Genomic DNA, 18,966 nt, shown 5'->3' with positions numbered 1-18,966 from the left:
TTGGACACTGGTCCTATGAGTCCTCTTATTTAATCTACATGCTTCCATTGAGTCAGCTAATACACAGCTATAATGTGTCCTACCACAACTATACTATAAAATCTGGGACAGACTTCCAAATGATGTGAGACAAGCCTTAACTCTGACAGTGTTCAAATCCAAGCTGTTGGATTCTTTTTTTGCTCCGCATAAATGATCGTAGTAGTTTCTCAGTAATCCAGTATTTACGCCTAACATTATTCAAAGTCACATCACTATTTTGGCTCCTCTATTCTATCCGTCAAAACTTAAGGTATCTGTTTTTCATACTTGACCAGTCATAATGTGGCTGTTCTATAGATGCATCACATGCATCAGAGATTTTTTACCCCCATGGCAACGTGTCTTTTGATGCATACAGTCTTTCTGATCATATTTTATCAAACCAAGCAGTAACCTTTAGCTACATAGGATGGACTCTCTATATGAAGTGACTGTCCTCTCTGACATCTAACTCAGAACAATATACATGATGACCAGTTGAGGCAAAACATTTTTCAAGAAATAAGAAACCAATCAAAACCAATGCTGTTCATCAACCAATATCAGTGGTTCTTTCAAACTGGTGCATATTCCACGGTGGTGGTACAAGGGCTTCTTCAAGTGGTACTTATCTACAAAAGCCTGTTCATTGAGATAATTGATCTTAATTTCATGCATTAGCAAGTTTTTTCTTTTCTTCTTTCTCCAGGTTTGAAACAATTTAGACTCCCTTGAAAACTAGGCTTTTAATCTCAAAGAGACCATTGCGGCGTATTTTAGACCAGTGCTTAATTTGATCCTCCATTTGGGGGAACGCATTCTCCTAATTTTCAGTTTTCAGGGTAAAGGATCCAGGAAATATTTAAGAGGATCCGGCAAAAAAAAACAACGGTTTATTGAGAGTGTTCCAGGAAAAGTTTTGGCCTGTTCCCCAAATCCATCATATCAGACCAAAAGTGTTCCTGAATATACAAATGTACAAATGAAGCACTGTTTGGAGACCCTGTTTTAGGCATTAGGTTAGTCCCGATTTAATCTGGATGGGCCTGGTGTTATAAGGAATTTTATGAGGTTGGTGTGAAAAGTTTGAGATTAGCAGAAACTAAACAGTTTTGATGAGGTATTATTTAGTTTTTACGCCCCAAATAATAATTAAAAAAAAAAAAAAAAAAAAAAGGTGGGAGAGTTCAAAGTTCAGGAGCTGCAGACCCCAAACACTCTTCATTTGCCTTGCCTTTACGCACATCAAGAAAGGCCTACCCCAGCGTGTACTGATAAGCAAAACATGTTAAGCAGTGAGACTGTCTCTCTGCTGCGCTGCTCCCGGTCTAATATCCGCCTCCACTGCTTTCTATTGAGTCTATTTATAGTGCGCGCAGACTGGTCACGTGGTGTGGAAGGACGTCAATAATGTTGTTGTTGGTGGTGGGTGCGAGCGAGGGACGCGGAGGGAGGCAGCGCGAGCCACACACTGTAAATATGGAGGCGGCTGATCGGTAGGAGGTTGAGACGGCGACTTGAGTTTCTCCCCCCTTTTCCCCTCGTCTCTGGAAGTAAAATTGACGCGTTTTCGTTCGGGAGAGACTCGAGGGGGGGGAAAAAGAAGACGCGGCACACCAGCGAAAACACTGCGGGGAAAGAGCGACCTCCGCACGGATACGTACGGCGCTTTCTGGGGGGTGCGCGGGGGGGGAGGAAGAGGCGCCCGCTGCTGCTGCTGCTGCTGACATCCACACTCCACGGTAAGCTTCACTTCTCGAGACGGGGGTGAATGAGCGCGTGAGGTTGCTGCTGCTCCTCGCCACGCTTTGACAAATCTATTAAGTATTTATAACTGAGTGAGAGGGGAGCGCCGGACTTGCTAACTTACTGCACGCTAGAGCATTAAGCTAACTTGGGAATAGTTCGCCTCTTGCTACGGCTAACCAAAGTACACCTGACAGGAATGAATGCTAACTCTAAGGAGACGTGCCATTCTGAACAGGGAATAGCTTCTGTGCTTTAAGCTTGAACATATTTCTACACAGTGGTAATAGCGTGCTAACAAGCGAGGGGCAACTAGCAAGTGACCAGCTCCAAGTTGACTACTAGCCTCCAGCCCCATCAGCTGCAGCCTGGAGCTAACAAGCAGGAGGACCTGATCCAAGCTGCGCACCACCAGGTTACAGTAATAGCAACAGTCAGCATGTATCTGCTGTCATGGCTACAACAAGCCAGGAGTGTCCAACCAAACAGGTACAGCTGCTGCCAAGTCACCTTTCACCTCCATGGTTAAAAGTTAACCCTGGGAGCTTTTAGAAAAGGGAGATTCATGACTCCCTTTTCTAAACTCAGACAAGTCGATTTGATTTGTTTTAGGAAACCGATTCAAAACATCGCAGTGACACACACAGCCAAACCTTTAGTGTGTGCTCCAGATTCCCCTATTTTGGGTGAGCTGATCAAAGACGTTAAAGGCACACTGTGTAACATTTTGGACTGAACTGTGGCCGTCAGTACGAAAACATGTTCCCAGTGACCAGCTCGACACTGAAAGTGCTAGTAAATGCTAATAATAGTACGTAGCCTATTACAATGTCAAATTCTGCTGATTTTTGCCAACATCTCCATGGAGACGGGCTGGAGACGCACCCACTCCTTCTCCCGGTACAGTTACAGTCACGTCTACGGAGAGGAGAGCCGCTCACAGCAACTGCACATGTTTGTTTGTACATTTATGAGGTATTTTTCAATATATATCTGTCATAAGTGCTTGTTTTTAAATTGTATTCATTGGGTAAAATGTTTTGCGGTGTGGCTTTCAGATTAGATATATTTCAATATGCCAACGTTGTCTTATGAAGTCAGGATCTGTGGTATGTTATAGCGTTATTGCTCACTGCTGTAGTTCTAGCAGGGTCTTGAAACTACCTGTTTAACCTGATATGATTGATGCCGTGTGCCCTTTCTATCACCGTACAACAGAACTTGTTGTCATTGGATAAACCTCATCCAGCATGACCTGGTTGATAATTACAGGCTGGAGAGCAATGATGCATTTTTTAAAAGGGTTACACCTTATGTAGAAGCCAGGCATAAGCTAGTGTGACATTTAAAAAATATTGACTATATAATTATTGCTGACGTAAGGAGGTGTGGGCATTTTTAAACCTACAGCTTCACTCTTTTACACTCATACATGCCAGCTACCACCAGCTGCCAAGCTTGTGGTGACCAAGTGGTAGTAGTCACTAGGTACAGCTCACACAACACGTCAATAGCATTATTACTGTGATTCCACCTTTAATTATAGTTCAGACATGTGCTAAAAATGTTGGTATCCATTCAGATGATACTCTTTGAATAAAACCTTCAGTGTCTATATTTTGGTCTAACTTTTACCATCACTAATGCATTCCTGCGCTTACTAGTTTATGGACTGTGTTGTTTCTCTGCTTTGCATTAGTTCTGCTCATATACGCTCATGTGCAGCAGTGTTTATTGATCAAGTGACGCAGAAGAGAATCTTTACACCAGTCATGGGACCTCTGTGTGGAGTAAAGACAAACGCTGTGGTTGTATGTTGCAGATATAATTATCTAAGCAGACCTGGGCCCGTTCAGCTCTCACGTGGCAAATGAATGAATGAAAGGGCCGAAGAGCAGCACGCCGGGTGTGCCTTACACCTGTTTAATGTATGAAAACCGATGTATCAATTCACTTTCTCTTTCTGTGTAAAGAGAAACTGTCAGACGCAGTTTGTGTGATACTATGGGCTCTATCTAAAACTCCAGACCACATGTAGATACTGAAGTATAGGCTTTCTATCTGGTCAACCTTTGGCATGCAAAAATAAGTAAAAGAAACAATATGATAGTGCTTTGCCATTTGAATCAAACCTTGTTGAAGCTGCAGAATTTATAATAATCCAGTTAGACTGGCATTGAAGGTTCACAGTGTCCAGTACACCCCCAAGGTTATATACACTGTGTACTCTCTTAAATCCACTGCACTTGGCTGCTAAATTACTTCTCTTTATCCATAAAAGACCAATTATTCACTTTTTACATCACTCTAGGGCTGCAGTTTTTTTGGGCAAACAAAATAAAATGAAGATTCTTCTGGCAAGTATTGTGATTGCAATTATATTTGCGCTGTACGTTTTGTTTGTTTGTTTGTTTGTTTGTAGACTTTATTGTCCCCGTAGGGAAATTTGTCCTCTGCATTTAACCCATCCGTTTTAAAGCAGTACTAAGTAGCTCATGCCCCTAGAGGCCATAAGCGCCAATGCAGATGTCGTAGCATGTTACCCTTTTTTACTCATTAATTGTCCATGAGAATAAATACTACACTGACAGAAAAGATAAAGGGAAAGAGGGATATATTGTACATCCAATCACACAATAGATATATTATTTTTTCATTTAAACTTAAATGAAACCTACTTTCATTTATGATGAAAGTAGGTTTTCATCATAAATCCACAATTTTCATTTATACTGTTAAAGTGGCGCTAGCCTGCAGTTAGCTTTGCCCGTTAGCCTGTTAGCTTCTTCTTCGTGTGTATTGGGTGGGGCTGCAACAAACGATTATTTTTGTAATCGATTAATCTTACGAAAACTACGAAAAGGATTTAAAATAAAGATTAATTCTCTGGGCACATTTTTTTTCCCTTCAGAAGCATTAGCACTCAGAGAAGATCTAAATGGGAACTGCCAAACTAATATAAGATTCATATTACACATTTATTTTATATAGATGTCATGACATGCAGTAGTTGAAGTCTTGGCTAATTGCAACCATTTAAGTTGTGATTGATTCAATAGCTCTGATTCATTTTCTATTTTCAAATCTAAATTGCATTTTGATTGCAGCTTGCTTTTGATTATCTTCTCACAGCAGTTCATTCTATCCGTGCTAGAGAGATGCTCTCACAATAGCAAGGACGCAGAGCTAACCTCGGTTCTCCCCCTCTGTGTGGCCTCATCGCACCTGTTTGTTTAGGGAAGAGGTGTTCAGGTGAGCGGGTTTCCACGGCAGCCTGCTCCCCCGGTTGCCAGGCAGCACTTCCGGCCCCGCTCCTCTGTACGGGAGGGGCCAGGTATTTTAGGAAAGGATGGTGTGAATCGGAGGCGGCGGCACAGCCAGATTGAGAGAGAAATGTGGATCTGCAGTATTCCTCCACTGTGCTGGTCATGTGGGCGAGTTTCTCCCAAGTCACGTGAGCTGCTGCTGTCTTCCTGTATTTGCAGCGTCTCTCTTTTATTTGCATGCGTGGGGCTCGCAGGGCAGTTGGCCAGCAGGTTAGTCTGTCACTGCTAGAAGTTTGGCCACAGTACACGCTCTTGATGCTAACTTACATCCCATTATCTAGGCTGACTGTTACCACGGCAGCCTGGCGGGTCACTGCACTGACATCCTGTGGGCTGCCTTGAGTTAATGCAGAGTGGATAATGTGCAAAAGAACCTCGTCAAGGTTTCGCTCAGTGAGGGGGCCTTTCATTCCTCACTTAACAAAGTACTCTACAGTATTTCTTTATGTTCCAAATGGATCTATCTGGAGTGATTTAATTTTTAACTTTACAATATTTTATGCCAATGACCCTCAACAATTACATGCCAAACTTTCTTTTACACGTCTGTTTGGATATGATAGTGAGAGAAAATGGTGAATCCAGAGATGCAAATATTTGTGGCCCAGCTGTCATGGCAGACTGCTGTTGATTGTTCATGCTCAATAAAGATATGCAGATTATGTCACAGCATGACAACAGAAGCCAAATAAGTGTTATATTCAACAAAAAATACTAAAATATAATTAAGCATTTGGACAGTGTTTTATTTTTTGGAAATTCCCCCTAAAGTTCCCATTGAGAGTTTATGGAAAATGTATCCTAGCTCTCTCCAATGCATTGTTATTATGTCGTATTTTGAATTCTATGGTTTGATCCAAAATTGTAACATACTGAAGTCAGCATAAATGGTGATTTGGTTTAGCATGTAGTTTTTGAACATACACAATTGGTTCTGCTTGCAAAGCTCACCTCTTCTATGTCCTCTTCTCCCTCCTCTTCTCTCCTCTTTTCTCTCATATTCACTCTCCTCTTCTCTCTCCTCTTCTCTCTCCTCTTCTCTATCCTCTTCTCTCTCCTCTTCTCTATCCTCTTCACTCTCCTCTTCTCTATCCTCTTCTCCCCTCTTCGCTCTCCTCTTCTCTCCTCTTCGCTCTCCTCTTCTCTCCTCTTCGCTCTCCTCTTCTCTCTCCTCTTCTCTCTCCTCTTCGCTCTCCTCTTCTCTCCTCTTCGCTCTCCTCTTCTCTCTCCACTTCTCTCTCCTCTTCTCTCTCCTCTTCTCTCTCCTCTTCTCTATCCTCTTCACTCTCCTCTTCTCTATCCTCTTCTCTCCTCTTCGCTCTCCTCTTCTCTCCTCTTCGCTCTCCTCTTCGCTCTCCTCTTCGCTCTCCTCTTCGCTCTCCTCTTCGCTCTCCTCTTCTCTCCTCTTCGCTCTCCTCTTCGATCTCCCGTTCTCTCTCCCCTTTGCTCTCCTCTTCTCTCCCCTTTGCTCTCCTCTTCACTCTCCTCTTCTCTATCCTCTTCTCTCCTCTTCGCTCTCCTCTTCTCTCCTCTTCTCTCCTCTTCGCTCTCCTCTTCTCTCCTCTTCTCTCCTCTTCGCTCTCCTCTTCTCTCCTCTTCGCTCTCCTCTTCTCTCCTCTTCGCTCTCCTCTTCGCTCTCCTCTTCGCTCTCCTCTTCGCTCTCCTCTTCTCTCCTCTTCGCTCTCCTCTTCGATCTCCCGTTCTCTCTCCCCTTTGCTCTCCTCTTCTCTCCCCTTTGCTCTCCTCTTCACTCACCCCTTCTCGCTCCTCTTCTCTGTCCTCTTCTCTCTCCCCTCTGGTCTCCTCTTCACTCACCTCTTCTCTCCCCTTTGCTCTCCTCTTCGCTCTCCTCTTCGCTCTCCTCTTCTTTCCCCTCTTCGCTCTCCTCTTCTCTATCCTCTTCGCTCTCCTCTTCTCTCCTCTTCGCTCTCCTCTTCTCTCCTCTTCGCTCTCCTGTTCTCTCCCCTTTGCTCTCCTCTTCTCTCCCCTTTGCTCTCCTCTTCACTCACCCCTTCTAGCTCCTCTTCTCTGTCCTCTTCTCTCTCTGCTCTCCTCTTCACTCTCCTCTTCTCTGCCAGTCTCCTTTGAGTGCAGTGGAATTGACACTCATTTTACATCTGTTGCTATGCTGTGACATCACCTCCAACAGTAGTTCTTCATGAACTCTTGTTCTTTCGAAAACACATTTATTTGCTCTTAAATGTTTAATTCCTTATAATGGCTGACTATATATTTTTCATGAACCATGTTGCTAAGCACCAGAAAACTGTATTTTACACTTTGTAATTTAGCTTTTCCCCCCACACAGTTTGAAATACACTGTTATTACAGTACAGTATAAGACCTGCTTCAGTATTTATTCATTTATTTTTTGCACCTTGGACATGGACATCAGAATTTGCCACTATTTTTCATTTTCTATGATGAATGTTTCAGCAAAAGCTCAAAGGCAGTGAATGGCAGAGAAAGACCAGTAGGTGGAGCCAGACTACAGCTCCACCACAACGGGCTAAGAATGAGTCAGTGAGGATGTACAGTCTAATTTATATAAAAGATGAAACTGAGTTTTCTTTAATTTTGCTTTCTGTGATTTTTTTTATTTTTTATTTAACTTGCACACTTATCACTTGAAACCCAAAGGAGATTCACCTGAAGAGGTTTTATGATCCTCTGGGGCTGCTGTAGTTTAAGTGTTTTCTATTGATGCTGTGAAACTCTGAGGCTGCCATGGTTGACGATTGGCATGGATGGATTGTGGGTATCTATGGTGGGTTGGTGGTGTCTTATGGGTGCCTCACATTCACATATGGGTGTAGGTGTTATTGAAGGGGGAGCTTTCTACGTGATGTCCCACTCTCAACCCGGCGTGAGCAGCAAGATGGACAGACAGATGGGATTGAGCCTTGTGTGTGTCACTGTTGTTAAATTCGATTCTATGATGAACATAAGGCTGAGTATTATTTCAGTAAAAAGTACCAACAAATATTTAGCTATTGAAACCCAAGCTTTGAGATATGGCGGGTCGTGAGCCTGCACCAGAGAGACTTGGCCCTCCCAGCCCACAAGTTTCTACTAGTTTCTTACCACAATATCGTTAGCCACATAGCATAACTGCCTAATTCATTTTGTATTGTTAAAATGGCAATAAGAGAAAATTATTATTATTTCCTAAACTAAAATACAAGCACTTGGCTTCAGCAGTGGTCAATTTATTTTATTAGGCTACTTTAGGTACTTTTCTGTCCCAGCCATGCCCATGATTAGTTTCCATTAGCAGCGTTAGCATACTGATGCTAACCGCGGCGTTTTGTGCGGCGATCAAAAATGTGTTGAAACTAACTCAGCAATTGAATTCCCCTGGTTCTTTCCAATGATATGCACATATTCACTTAGATGTAGGTGGTAAAAGTTGTGTTTTTAAGGCATTGAGAGGCAAAATTGGTATTGGTTGAGTATCGGATATTTGTGGCCGATACTTGATATCGTGTTTTTTTCAGTATCTGCTCCGACATCCGATACCAGTATGATGAAAAACATGACACCTTTTTAAAGTTGCCATGCATTTTTTGTTTTAAGCAGTGTTTGCACAAAACGCATCAGTCACAGTCTGATAGAAGAAGTTCTCCTAGACTGTGATCTTAGGGCCTTAGGGCAATCTGTCAAATGTTTCAAACAAATTTGCCTATGGGGACAGTCCTCAACCACAATACAATAACTATATTTGCAACTAATTGCTTAAAAGCTTTAAATATCTAACTTTTGCTCTCTCATGATGGATTATTCCTGCATTTTAATATTGTGCTTTACTACTTCAGCTTGTTTTTGAGTCTAATCCAAAGGACTAGGTGCTATTCTTCCCGCTCTTGATTTGGATTACCTAGAGCTCGTAACAACAACAACAACAACAACGACAACAACATGCTCTTTTCCCAGGTTTTTAGAGGCCAATTCATTAAAAGGTTGTTTTTTTTAAGATGTGAACATAAAAGCACAAAGAGGCGCGTGTGTAGTTGTCTCTTTTGATGTGAGACTTTGAGTCAGAAAGGACAAAAATCATCAGGTGTGACCGTTTTATCTCTGAGACAGCGCAGCTGCAAGAGCCAGACCAACCAAGCCGCAGATTTATAAAACATGTCGACTTCTTCAAAAATGGACAAGTGGTGGACTGAATGCTAATGCGACACAGCCTAAATAATGAATGAAGCTTTCTGAGAGTAGCATTTTGCACAAGGTTACATTAAAACAGCCTTTTTTTTGTATTTTTCTGAGCGGCGCACACACCAGCCCACACATTAAGTAAATGTCAGCGTGCCTTTATCTGTAATTAATGACGTCTGCTCGGTGCGCTTCTGCCTTGTTTGCAGAGAAGGGAGCGTGACTCACCTGTCTGTCTGCACCTCCGCTGGCCGCCATGGAGTACCCGCTTTAACACTCGCGCCAGCTGCGGAAGGGACCGGGCAAAAGAGCAAGACGAGCACCCAGCTTCATGAGTTCACCGCACGCCTCAGGTAAGGGTGGGAAAGGTGATGCCGTGGGTTCTGACTGCATTCCTGAAAATGCATTTGGTCGACTTTTCTGCTTTTTCACATTTTATAACTTTGTGAGTCTTGTTGTTTGCTGACAATGGTGGGAAGGGGTCAGAGTAAACACTTATCACTACTGTTAGCAACGTGATGCTAACAGAGAGATAAAAGTGCATGGTCAGGGGAAGTTTAGTGTTGTTTTGGTCACAGTAAGTGGAGTAGCACGGTTTTACATTAACACGTAGAGCAGTGAGTTGTGTGTATTTAGCTGATGGTACAGTAGTGGTTCCCAAAGTGGGGGTTGTGGGACACTGAAGTGGGGGTCGCGAGATGATTTTGAGACAATATTTAATTTTACTTTTCTGTCATTTAATTTAATGTATTTTTTATATTTTGAGTAATTTGGGGGTTGCCTCCTGAAACGTCGTTAGTACCCCTGCAGTGCGGAAACAAAGCACAATTGCAGAAATGTTTTTGTATTTATATTAACGTGTTTAAGAAGGTGCACATGCATTCTTGTACAAATACTTAAAAATGCTGGATTACAGCTAAGGCTGATTTCCATCCTCTGTCCCCTGCCGGGCCAGGCCCAAATACCCACCATGCACCAGTCACTCAGCAAACTGCAATCATTCATCAAAAGCATACAGCGTACTCTGCCCACACTCTCATACACGCACGCACACACACGCACACATGCATGCACGCACACACACACGCATGCACGCACACACACGCACACGCACGCACACGCACGCACACATGCACACACACACACGCACACGCACGCACACGCACGCACGCACACATGCACGCATGCACACACACACACACACGCATGCACGCACACACACGCACACGCACACTCCAACACACGGGAGGGTGTCCCAAAACAATCTAGAGAAGGGCTGTTCAAGTCTTCATCTGTACTGGTTGTTGAGAGTTGACGAGTTGCCTTTCACCACTATTGCTTTATCAAATAGACTTTGTGGAGAAAGGTGAACCTTTCTCTATGATGGAAAACTCCTGTATGACTGAGAGTTTACACCAGACGTGTCAAAACTTTTATTAATTGTGGTCTGGCCACATTTTGAAGTAGGGAGGGCTACAGACCTGTGGTCAATGCAGTGAAACATTCACCTGGGTGCATTTCGATTTGAACCGTTCTTCGCACCTTTCTTTAGGCTTGGAGCTTAAATGTCAGCTTTGTCTCACACTGTTTTGTTTTTTGTGGCTATATAACCTTGTAGAATTATTAAACGTATTAATCTTTCAGAATTAAGACGTACAGTGCCTCTCGTAAGTATTCATACACCTTGAACCTTTGCACATTTTGTCATGTTTACAACCCTAAACATGAAGATTTTATTTTGATTTTTTTACTGAACGTTCACACACAAGTAACAGACAACTGTGAAGTGAAAGCAAAATGATACATGATTCTGTTAATTTTCAAAAAATAGAAAAGTGAAGTGGGGCTTGCATAAGTATTCATACAGCATTTTCTGAGTGCATTAAATTGCCTTTAAAACATTTCTAATGACTCCAGAATGTTCACTCCTTGGCCTAACGGTTAAATAGAGGCCACCTGTGTGTAATCTACTCTCAGTATAATTACAGCTGTTCTTTTAGGCCCTCAGAGCTGTGGTCGGAGTGTATTGGTCACTGAACAGCATAATGAAGGTCAAGGAGCACCAGAGAGGTCAGGGATAAAGTTGTGGAGAAGTTTAAAGCAGCGTTAAGTTATACAAAGATTTCCCAAGATTTGAACATCTCCCGGAGCACTGTTCAATCCATTGTTCGGAAATGGAAAAAGTATAGCACCACTGCAAACTTACCAAGGCGTGGTCCTCCACCTAAAATATCAGAGCGAACAAGGAGAACACTGGTCAGAAAGGCAACCAAGTGCCCCAAGATAACTCTGGAGGAGCTGTGAAGTCCTGCTGCTGAGCTGGGGGAAACTGTACATGGGACAACTATAAGTCGTATCTACACAAATCTGGCCTTTATGGACGAGTGGAAGAAGAAAGCCATTATTGAAAGGAGGCCTTAAGAAATCCCGTTTGAAGTTTGCTAGAAGTCATATGGAGGACACAGCTCCATGTGGAAGAAGGAGCTTTGGTCAGATGAGACAAAAATGTAACTTTTTGGCCCAAATGCAAAACGTTATGTATGGAGCAAACCTAACACTGCTCATCGTCCTGAGTGCACCATCCCCCATAAGAATAGTTGGGAAGATGGATGGAGCCAAATACAGAGATATTTTGGAGGAAAACCTGCTGGAGTCAGAAAGAGAACTGAGGCTGGGGCGGAGATTTACCTTCCAGCAGGACAATGACCTGAAGCTAAAAAAAAGCTAAATCTTCAATGGAATGGTTCAATAAAAACATATTAATGTGTTAGAATGGCCCAGTCAAAGTCCTGACCTAAATCCTATTGAAAATCTGTGGAATAAAGTGAAAACTGCTGTTCACAAACGCTCTCCTTCTAATGTGACAGAGCTTGAGTTGTTTTTTAAAGATGAATGGGCTAAAATGTCAGTCTCTACATGTGCTAATCTTGTAGAGTCAAACCCCAAAAGACTTTCTGCTGTTATTACAGCAAAAGGGGGTTCCACAAAGTATTCATGCATGCTGTATGAATACTTATGCATGCCCCACTTTTCGGTTTTCTATTTTTTGAAAAATAACAGAATCATGTATCATTTCGCTTTCACTTCACAGTTGTCTGTTACTTGTGTGTGAACGTTAAGTAAAAAAATAAAAATAAAATCTTGATGTTTAGGGTTGTAAACATGACAAAATGTGCAAAAGTTCAAGGTGTATGAATACTCACGAGAGGCACTGTATCTCCGGTGATGTGTGTTAAATCAGCAAGAAGCCTGAGGACAACTGTTTTGAGGGCCGCATCACACAAAGGTTTTACACATGTAGCCTGGACAGCCAGACAGACTATGGGCCAGATCTTGTGTTTCTAAACGTAGGCTTTAGACTGTAGCTTTCGTGCTGACGAGGTGTGCTCTGTATATTCTTCAGCTTCATAGCTGGTGCAGTAAGTGGGATGAACGGGGGCTGGACATGGGTTGGACAGACACCCATGGCGAATGGTGAAGTTATGGACAACAGCGGTTCCTCCCCAAGCTTTTGCGTGGAATGTGGGTGAGCGGGTATGAGCGTGGCGGTGGCTGAGTGGGGGTGTAGGGGCACACGTGCTGTTGTTTTGTCCCGCACGGTGCTCTTCAATACCAGAGCCAGCTCTCTGCTCTTTTCAGCTCTGTTCTTTTTCTCTCAGGGAACAGCCAATGCTGAACTCATAGTGGAATAAAGCTTATGTCCTCTGATAGCTTGAAAATGCTGAATGAAGTGCATGTTAATGTAAAGCTGATTGGAGAGACAAGGGGAAGAAGCATCAAATGCTGGTTGCAGTCAGCTGTCACACCACGCCTCAGTCGACTCTGTCTCTCTAAGCCACGCCCCCGCACCCTGGCCACGCAGGCACTAGCACGCTGTTTGTTTGCACGGAAGATGTCACACTGGTCTGTGCTAACGCTGGTGTTGCGCCAGGCGAAAGATCGGCCTCTATATGTTTTTCCTTTTGTTTACAAAGATGTGCAGTCTTTAACCTAAGCAGAGAAACACATGATCTGTCAGTACCAAAACAAACGACCAAACGCTAAACCACTACTAAACTACAGGCCAGATAAGTTATTAGGTTTGAGAAATGGGGCACCCTCGGTGGCTACAATAGTGGCTTACCACCACTGAGTGTCTGAGTATGGCATGAATGAATAATGACTACAGTACGTCAAAGCCTTTCTAGGGACGATCATAAATTAGCCTTAGCTATAAATTCACAAATCACACATTTTTTCAGTGATTGTGTACATCAGTGCTATAACCTGGCATAAAGCATCCGTCTTGTTTGACGTTAATGTATATAAATTAATAAATAAACAAACTAAACTAAATCTGCTGTGCTGCTCTACAGTTATTGAAGCTTATGATAAAAAAGATGTGTAAGATGTTAAAAGACTGCTCTTGGTGTTGAGATGTAATCATCGTCAGATCATAGAGCAGATTGCTAAATTTCCTTTGTCATTGCAGTGGAGTAAAAATGTCAGAGCTGTGAGTCAGTGATGAGAATATAACACTTGATTGTTCAAAACAAAAGGTGACTGCCATTTAGTCCAAAGCCTATTATGTATGACTAAACTAATAGCAGGCCACTGCTGCATTCTGTTTCAAAGGTAGTGTCCAGCTAGAGATTTTCTAAAATCCTGTATCACTCACTCACAGCCAACTGTACTCTTCTCTTACCTGTGATTTGGGGAGTTTCGTAGTTCGCCCGTTGACGTGGCAGCAGATTGCATCCTAGACTTCAGGAAAGAATTGGAAAAGTGTTTCATCTGGCTTGGCAGGACTTTAAAATTACACTTGTTTGCAAATATTTAAATTGTTTTCTAGAAAGCCCCAATTTTGACAAATCTCACTCACTTTAAACTGGAATATTTTGCCTGAATGTCTTGTTGCATGATAACCTTCATATCTTAAGCTCAAAATACAATAGTCTTACTCTACTTACTAGATGAACAAAAGAATAGACATTGCATATACCGGGTATGCATATATTTTTTTTCATTTTTTAAGCAGCCGCTCATGTCAAATACAGCTGAAAGTTATTGGTCATGGAGTCAAATATAGCACAGAAGGCACGGACCGGCAGAGTACAGACGCAGCAGCGCGGCGGCTCCTGGGGTTGATGCGCCTCAAATAGAAACGCAAACATGAGTCATCGGCCCGGCTGCCGCAGTGCTCACCTTCACCAGATGTGTTTAGTATGGCCCGCGAGGCGCCCGGCCGCTCTCACCTTCCCCTCTGTCCTCTTTGACGCGGGAGAGACTGGACGGCGGATCATGAATGAATGATCACAGCAAATAAGAGCGAACGGGATTGTGAGTTTGACGCGCTGTCAGGATGAGCGCGCCGCACTTGTCTTGATGCCTGTTGTGCTGTTGTGAGTCACAGCGAGACATCCCTGAGGCTGCTGGAGGACACTGAGATGTTTACACAGAGCCGAGGAGGAGGAGGAGGTGATGAAGAGGCGGTGGGATGAATCAACCAGGGACTGATAGGGAAGCAGAAAGCGAGGGAAATTGGGCTTGTGTCAGAAAGTTCAGGCAAATTTACTGTGCTGGCTGTAGTCGCTAAGTAGATATAAAAACATCTGCATTTGTTGGGGTGGGGACGTCTGGGTCCCGCACGATTCATGGCTCACGATAACGATAACCTTACGATATGCCGATAATGTGATAATCAATATGTTGCACAAAAATACTCAGCGATACATCACCATTTTTAAAGAAACATACTACATTTACATTTGTTTTCATGTGGATTGTACCCCTTGACTTACACATTGATCTGTCAGTTTACATTTAAATACAGAAGAAATCAAGTCCTCTTTCAAAAGTAATAAACCAATCACAAATTAATCCTATTTATAATTATAAAAAGAGTACTATATTTGTGTGACTCTCTTTGTGCTTAAAATTGTAGTGCTGCCCTCTACTGTCCTGACTCAATTCTTGATCATTAATGGCCTCTATTGACTGAACGCAGTAGAGCACTGCTACCTCATTAATATGCATAAGGTCCATCATTAATATGCATGATGTCATGAAAAGCATCAATATCGGAAAAAACGGTATTGTCCCGCAAAATATCACGATATATACTGATTTGTCACACTCCTCGTAGTTGTCGTATTGATGCTATATTCTTTCGACATCTCACCACATTTGATATTGCATTTCTCACTTCGCGATACATCTCCTTCTGGTAAATTACTATCATTTTCTATAAAACGAGCTCGATATATGAGCGACATTTTCTTATTGAAGCCTTGTATACTGCTTGACATTGAGCTCCGTGGTGTCGGAAAGTGTTCTTCACTTCTTTAAAAGCACCTCTTCGTTGCACGTCCTTTTTCTGCTCAGGACTGAATGGAACAAACAAAGCCTATAAATAGCAGCCAGCACTTTCAATTAATAATATGCGCGCTGACACTGAAGTGAGTGCTGCCTCGTCTTCTGCTTCTAAAATAGGCCTTTTCCGTGGTTTTCCGCGGTCGTCCCCCGGCGGCAGTACCACCAGATAAAGTACAACACCACTATTTTAGATCGGCTTAAATATTAATGCACACTTACTTCAGGCTTATTTTAGGCGCCGGGCTACAATATTTGGCTGTGCTATTTGGATTTGTTCTCCTCTCTCCATAATGCAGCATTTATTGTTATGTTACATGCGTTCAAGCTCAACTAGTTTGATCTATGTGACTAAGAGATGCACATACGGTTGCACACTTTGTCACATTGTCAAAAACACAATGTGATTCCTCCCTTCACTTCTTTCTTCACGTCCTCGTTGATCAATCAAGGTTTTTTGAAAGCTCTGAAATGCCCTGCGCTTTCTTTTCTGCCAGCAGTTTTTTTTTACAGCTTTTATTGGCTTCTCCCAGACAACTGTACTATCTTGGAGATTAAATATTTCCCACCTCTCTTTTCTATCCATTTCAATCATTCTCCGATCGTTATGTAACCAGTGACAGGCCTCATTAATTCAAGCATCTGCCGCTATAAGCTGCCGCCGCCCCCCGTCTGCTGGGGCTCGGCAGCGACGGGGTCAAGGTAACAGCGCAGGTCGCCATAACCACCTGGGTTAAATAATACACACACCCCCTCTTCCCTCGTCTCAGCAACGGGCTGTGGGCACATAAGAAGAGGATGGACACAGGCCTCGTATTTGGAACCACCCCAATCACCCCTTAAGACGAGGATGCTAATCTTACTTTGGATCGACAGGTGAAGGAGCCGCGGCGACACGACAACCCCCCACCGACAACACTGGCTGGAGGCTTACTTGCTCTACTCCGTGCTATTTTTATCCAGCGGCTCCGCCTCCTCCCCACCGGGCTATTTTCAGCTGCATGACCCCCCTCCCCACCCTCCTCCACCACCAACACCGCCACCACCACAATCTCTTGCAGTTTTAGTAAATGTCTTTTTCCTCTATAGCAGTAAAAGCTGCGCCGTGAAGCGAGGATCAAAGCTTGTATAAGGACTCCCCTTGTCTTTCTACTTCCTCTTCACTCACTGATCCACTATCCCTCCCTCTCTCTCTCCCCCTCTAGCTCTGGCTTCTTTCTCTCCGCTGTTGTTCATTCACACTCGCAGACACTCAATATTAGCAGTCTGACGGGCAGCTGTGACGGCAGCTCTCTCCTTTTTCTACTTCTTTCCCACTATTCTTTGCTTTTTTTTTTCTTTCAGATTGGTTTGTTTTTGCTTCAAACTATCCCCTTTTCTGCTCTATTCCTACTTCTCTCTCACTTCTGTCATTCTCTCAGCGCTTGGTTCTAATTTTGGAAGCATGGAACCTCGGGGAGCGCTCTCCCAGAGCTATTTGCGTCCTCGCCTCCCTTCCTCCTCGTCTTCTCGGCCGGTTCTAGTCAGACAGGAGGAGAACGGCATGAGGAGGCTTTGATGCGCTGTGCAGGGGAATTCACCTTCTGTTTGCGTTTTAGACGTGGAAGCAGCTGCATTTTCTACACTTGCTGTGGTCTGGGAAGGAGCTGCTGAAGTAGCTGGAGAACTGATGCTGCTGTTACAACCTTCAAGCATCAGTCAGCGTCTGAAATCTGTCTTCTGTCTACTTTTATCCACCATTTTTGATTATTACCCTAATTGCTACTGCTTGAGAAGACTGGAGGCTTTTGCCGAAGTATCCTGGATTTTTAATTTTTAATTTTTCAGAGAACTAGGACTACGCCAGAAGTACATTTTTTTCTGAACTGTTGCTAGATTGGCCTTCATAACAAAAGCTGGGAAAGCACACTTCTGAAAGCAAAGCAGCTTCACAAAGCTTTGGCAGACCTGTATGTGAAGTTTGCTCTGATATTTTGGGAAAGTAAGGCGCTCCGAGCATTTTTCAATGTCAGACAGTCAGTGACATTCTGCAGTGTCTCTCGAGAGAGCCATGTTGACATCTGGGCCGCCACACTGACTGGTGTTTAGGGACAGAGCTGCCTCTGGTCCTGGCATGCTGTTGCATCCCCCCGTGTCAGGACTGTGCACCATGTTGCAGACCATCTATGAGACAGAGTCATGCTTTTCGACGTCCGGAGCGGACACCCACCAACCGCTGGAGCTCGACAGGGGCTCCGGCGCTGCCGTGCCCACGACCGGTGAGTCATCTCCGGGAGAGCAGAGGGAGGGAGGGGAGCACTGACTGGGAAACACAGCTCAAGCAGCAGCTCTTCAGCGGGACCCCGGCATTTGGTCATGTTGTACTGCAGGCTCATACTAAAGACAGTTTTGTGCTTGGTCCTTAGAGATGTGTCCTACAAAGTTGAATTTGATTTAGTGGGCTAAGGGCTTACACAGCAGCAGCATAAGCATCAGACTGGATCGGTACTACGTGTGCGGGACTGTGTATAGGAAATGATACAGCAGTTTGTTTGACATCATTGTTTAATCAAAGTGACAAGAACGTATTATAAAGTATGGAGATATTCTGTATCAGTGTTGTGTTGTGTGTGGATCTTGTGATTGATCTGCACCTGCAAACTTTCCACGCACTGAATCTTAGACAAGATACAGTAAAGATGTTATGTCAATGCTGTCTGTCTCTATTTAGAAAACATGCATTACTGTATAGGGAAAAGCGTGCAGAATCTCAGTTATTGGTGTGCAAAGGTTTCGAACTTTCCTTGTTCAGACGGAAGTAAATTCCCTGTAATCTTGTGTCGAGCTGCATTTACACCATTGGCTCCCTGGCAGAAGCAGGTCAGTGGAGTGCACCAGCCCTAAGGCTTGAGGTCAGTCTGTCTGTCAAGTCATGTTTGGAAGCTCACACTTTCCTGTTTTACAATTAGCGGCACAAACTTTTTATATTGAAGTCCCAATGCTGTTTAGTAAAGCTAAATGTGCAAAAGACGTGGTAGAACTTGAAGCTAAGATATTAATGTATTTTAAACTGAGTGCGTAGTCCAAATCTTTTCAGCATCACAAATGATTCTTTACATATTTTGCTCAAGTGAACAAACATGACACTTTATTTGATTATTGTAATGAACCGTTTATTCACTGCTAGAATTGTCAATGTATTTGCCGACCAAAACCCACTAACCCACACTAATTCTGTTCAAATCAACCCAACATATTGACCCCTAAAATTGGCAGAGCTCATCGATCATCAGCTGATCTGAATGTAAACATTGCCATCTGTTATGGCCTTAGACAAGCCCATGCAGGCGCTGCGGCTAGTCCCGTGCCAGGCTCGTAGACCACTGTC

At 43.4% G+C, this 18,966-nt stretch overlaps 1 protein-coding gene across 4 annotated transcripts in view; it reads left to right on the top strand.

The window, feature by feature from the left end:
* Positions 1–1,652: 1,652 nt before the first annotated feature.
* The window catches only part of hdac5 (histone deacetylase 5), a 41,717-nt gene continuing 24,403 nt past the window's right edge, over positions 1,653–18,966 (top strand). The window contains exons 1-2 of one of the 4 annotated variants that reach the window (XM_079564168.1): positions 1,653–1,763; positions 9,458–9,601. In XM_079564168.1, the coding sequence (XP_079420294.1) occupies positions 9,580–9,601 (22 nt within the window). In that variant the 5' untranslated portion in view covers positions 1,653–1,763; positions 9,458–9,579. Of the gene's footprint in view, positions 1,764–9,457; positions 9,602–16,845; positions 17,858–18,966 lie in introns of those variants that run through there. The other 3 variants (XM_079564165.1, XM_079564167.1, XM_079564166.1) reach the window with 3 other exon arrangements.

The sequence above is a fragment of the Gobius niger genome (assembly GCF_951799975.1).
Source record: "Gobius niger genome assembly, chromosome: 10".
Lineage (NCBI taxonomy): Eukaryota > Metazoa > Chordata > Actinopteri > Gobiiformes > Gobiidae > Gobius > Gobius niger.
Note: the sequence above shows the minus strand (reverse complement) of the source record. Positions and strands in the feature narration are given on the sequence as shown.